Source organism: Protobothrops mucrosquamatus, unplaced genomic scaffold (genome assembly GCF_001527695.2).
Source record: "Protobothrops mucrosquamatus isolate PMUCROS unplaced genomic scaffold, P.Mucros_1.0 scaffold1281, whole genome shotgun sequence".
NCBI classification, from domain to species: Eukaryota; Metazoa; Chordata; class Lepidosauria; order Squamata; family Viperidae; genus Protobothrops; species Protobothrops mucrosquamatus.
Genome location: NW_015387485.1, coordinates 13,024 through 17,098, shown reverse-complemented (window position 1 = coordinate 17,098; position 4,075 = coordinate 13,024). Strand labels below are relative to the sequence as shown.

General features: G+C 52.3%; 1 protein-coding gene across 1 annotated transcript in view; it reads right to left on the bottom strand.

The window, feature by feature from the left end:
* The window catches only part of LOC107292168 (DDB1- and CUL4-associated factor 7), a 113,963-nt gene extending 112,710 nt beyond the window's left edge, over positions 1-1,253 (bottom strand). The window contains exon 1 of the mRNA XM_015821230.1: positions 828-1,253. Coding sequence (XP_015676716.1) covers positions 828-1,253 — 426 coding nt within the window. The remainder of the gene's footprint in view (positions 1-827) is intronic.
* Positions 1,254-4,075: the final 2,822 nt, after the last annotated feature.

Below are 4,075 nucleotides of genomic sequence, written 5' to 3'. Positions count from 1 at the left end.
TCCTCCGCTCGTGCTAAGATGTCAATCACCTCCCCCTCCCCACCCTTCATCCAGCGGGGGGGCGTTGAGGGTGCAGGGGTGCCCCCCCTTTCGTGCTCACCTCCCTGTTGTCTCTCCTCACTCTCAATCTTCATGGTGATTTTCCTACTACCCCCCCACCATCTTTCAACACCAATCCTTTGGTGTGTTCTTTCGTCTGCGCACATGCGGATGCAGGTCGCCTCCCCCTCTCTGCTTCTCCTCCAGCGGGGGGTTGTTGGGGGCGCGGGGGTATTTTCTCTTCCATGTTCACTCTCCTGAATTTCACCCTCCCCACTTTCAATCATCATGGTGGGTCTATTCCCCCCCCACCATCGCTCACGTTCTCTCCTCCCCTCTCCCTTCCTGGCCTCAGCTATCCAGTCCAACCTTTCCTTCACACGCACGCGGGTGCAGGTTGTCTCACCCTCTCTACCTTTCCTCCAGCGGGGGGGCGTTGGGAGCGCGAAGCGCGCCGCGGTGTTTGCCGTACTCTGCGGCCCCCCTGACACCTCTGGTACGGGGGGAGCACTCGCCTTCTCATATCCACATCCCGTCCTACCAGTTCCTTTCTGCCAGTCCTCTGATATGGGGAGGGTGGTTTTCTCTTTTCTTTCCTCTTCGTACCTACGATCCCACCACTCAACCTTCCTGGCCCCATCCTCAACTCTCATACCGGAGTCCCCCCTCTCTTCTTTCTCCTCCCTTACACTCTCACACCTAACCTTCCTCCTCACACCCAGGGAGCCCTTTCTCCTTCCAACCCCCTCCCCCGATCCATCATCCATCGGAGCGCGCCTTGCTCCCACCAAGGGGCTGGTGCACGCAGAGCTCTGATGGTAGCAGGTTGCTGTCATGGGATGTGTCTCAGTCACCATGTCCGCAGGCGTACTCCTTCTACCTCCTCCTTCCGATGGTGTCCTCTCCATTGGGGGAGCACATTCGTCCTTGCGTTCACACTCGGCATCCTGTTGCGCTCTCTGGGAGCGCGTGAATGGTCTGGAGCTGTATGTCGTGATCTTCTTCCTTTTTCGTGGCCCTCCATGTCCCTGATGTGGGGGTGTCCCTCGGGGGTGATCGATCATGTTGGTTGCCAGGTCGCAGGGTCCGGTGTTAGTTGCAAGGTCGCAGGGTCTGGTGTTAACGGTATCCAGATCTTTCAATACGTTGACCCTTTGTTTAAGAGGTCTGGTGGGGAGAAGGGGTGCTTCATCTGGCGGCCAGTTATCCCTCATTCGGGCGCACTTGGGGCTTGTGATTTTCGCCGTCCTACCTGTCGAGGTGCGTCCCGAAGCGTTAGATGGTTTCCTTCTGGGAGGGTTTCTCCATCGACCAGGTCCGTAGGGCGGCGTGCGCCGGGCACAGGTCAATATGGCGGTTGATGGACCCCTCGTCGGAGAGCCAGGCTTCCTTCAAGAGCCGGCCCCCTTTCGTACTGTCCATAGCAACCACCTGCGTGTTATTGAAGTCAAACCCGTGCCCTGACTCTTCCATGTGCGCCACGATTTGGGAGTATTGTTCTCCTCTCTTGACCGCCAGCCGGTGTTCATGCACCCTGGTCCGTACATTTAATAATTGCAATGATTTGGCTACATAATGCGCCTTATCCAGCACCACTGTGGCTCTCCCTTTATCAGCGGGGAGTATCACAATGGTACTGTCCCTTTTAAGTTGTCCCAGGGCCTCTATCTCATTTCTGGTTAATGCCCGATAGTGCCTATGGTGCATGAGTAGCCCAGTGACTTGTTGCCTAACCAGATTAACCGAGTCCTCCCCCATACCCCCGTGGTGCATGGCGGGCTCCAACGCAGCGATAAAATCCAAAAAGTTAGCATCGCTAAGATTATGTCCTATATGTCCTACATCGCGTTGCAGCAGGGCGAGTTGGGGGTGAGTAAGGTTCTTTGAAGATAAATTATGGACCAGATTACCCATTCCCTCATTACCTTTCTGCACCATAGGCACTATCGGGCATTAACCAGAAATGAGATAGAGGCCCTGGGACAACTTAAAAGGGACAGTACCATTGTGATACCCCCCGCTGATAAAGGGAGAGCCACAGTGGTGCTGGATAAGGCGCATTATGTAGCCAAAGCATTGCAATTATTAAATGACAGAACAGCCTACAGAATCATTAAAAAAGATCCTATGGTGACCCTAAAGAACAAAATCAACAAACTACTTGATAGCTTTAAAAGAGCAAAAAAACTCGATGATGACACCCTGAGAAGAATACGGCCCAATGACGTGGCACTTCCGAGGTTTTATGGGCTGCCAAAGATCCATAAGGAGGGTGTCCCACTTCGCCCCATTGTCTCATTTAGAGGCACCCCCATTTCGGGACTGGCGAAGTGGCTTAGTGATCGCATCGCCTATTTGGTGAATGGCAGCCCTACCACGGTCAGCTTGGCAGAAGAATTCTTAGAGAAGATCAGGACCCTTAGGGTGGAAGAGGATGAGGTGATGGTCTCTTTTGACGTCACCTCACTCTTTACTTCCATCCCTCAAGACCTAGCAGTTAAAGTTCTGAAAGATCAGCTAGAAAGACAAGGAAGGGCTGACCACCGGGATTCCCTGCAAACCAAAGATCTAGTACAACTCTTAGAGTTGTGCCTGGCAACGTATTTCACTTTCCAGGGTGTCATATACGAGCAAGTAAAGGGCACACCTATGGGCTCCCCAATATCCAGCGTGGTAGCAGAGGCGGTTCTCCAACAACTGGAACAGGAGGCCATGACCCTCTACCAGCCCAAATTTTGGGCACGGTATGTTGATGACACCTTTGTGGTCATTAAACAGTGCCACCGGACTGGCTTTATGGGGGTGTTGAATTCAATATATCCGGACATCAAATTTACGGTGGAGGAGATCCAAGGCTCGATAGCCTTTCTGGATGTTTTACTCCAGCGCTCAATGGATGGAGCTTTGAACACCAAGGTCTATCGTAAGCCAACACATACGGATCGTATCCTCCACTACCATAGTAACCATCCGGCCCCCCATAAGGCCAGCTGCATCAGGACCCTGTTCAAACGGGTGTACTCGCATTGCAACACAGCTGAGTCAAGGTGTTCTATCCCAGCCTATTGCCGTTCTTGTTAGAGGCACAAGGACCAAACCCCTGCTGATACAATAGGCTGGAGACTTTAAAACAAAACAAAATCCCTTTTATTTGGGTGACAAACCTGTCAATAAGTCCAAAACACAAACAGCAAAACTCAAGTCCAAAGGAAGGAAATAGTCCACAGGAACACGTTGCAAACAAGACGAACAGACCAGGATTCCAAGAAGCACTTTGCAAACGGTTGCCTTCAGCAACCAGCAACGCCCACACCTCCCCTTTTTATACAGCAGTCCCAGGGCGTTGCCTCTCATTGCCTTCTCCTTTTACTTTGGAGTAGTCGCATAGACTGTTGTTGTTTTTTTCTCGCTACTTGACGTCTGCGAGCATCAATTAGCACATCCAGGTGTGAGCCTTCTGAATCTGACTCATGCTCCTCACACAGCTGAGCTTCATCAGAAACACGACTGGAGGGGCCAGGCTCTTCATCAAGCCGTGAGTCCTGTAATTCATCAGAGCCTCCCTCTGACCCTGACGGCCTCTCAACGGCCTCCTCCACCTCATCCTCAGATTCCTCAGACACAGCTGTTGGGAACACAGGCTGGCACGGAATCACAACACAAGGGCAGAAGAAAAGAAACATCTGTTTCGTGTGTGCCGGATGAATGGATACCCCCCCCCCGATTCATCAAATGGCACAGCATGATACCAGAACCCCGAAATAGACAGCAGGATGAAGAACCCCCGGTACGGGCTACATGGGTGTCCCTACCATATATCAGCAATGTGTCTGAGGCCACGGCCAGGTTGCTGGCACCATACAATATAAAAGTGGCCCATAGGCCCAATCAGACTCTGCGGACAAAAGTGATGCGTTCTAAGGACCAACTCCCCACCACCGAGAGATCAACGATGGTCTATAAGATTAATTGCATGGACTGCCGGAGCAATTATGTAGGCGAGACATCGAAGAGACTAAAAACACGCCTACACGAA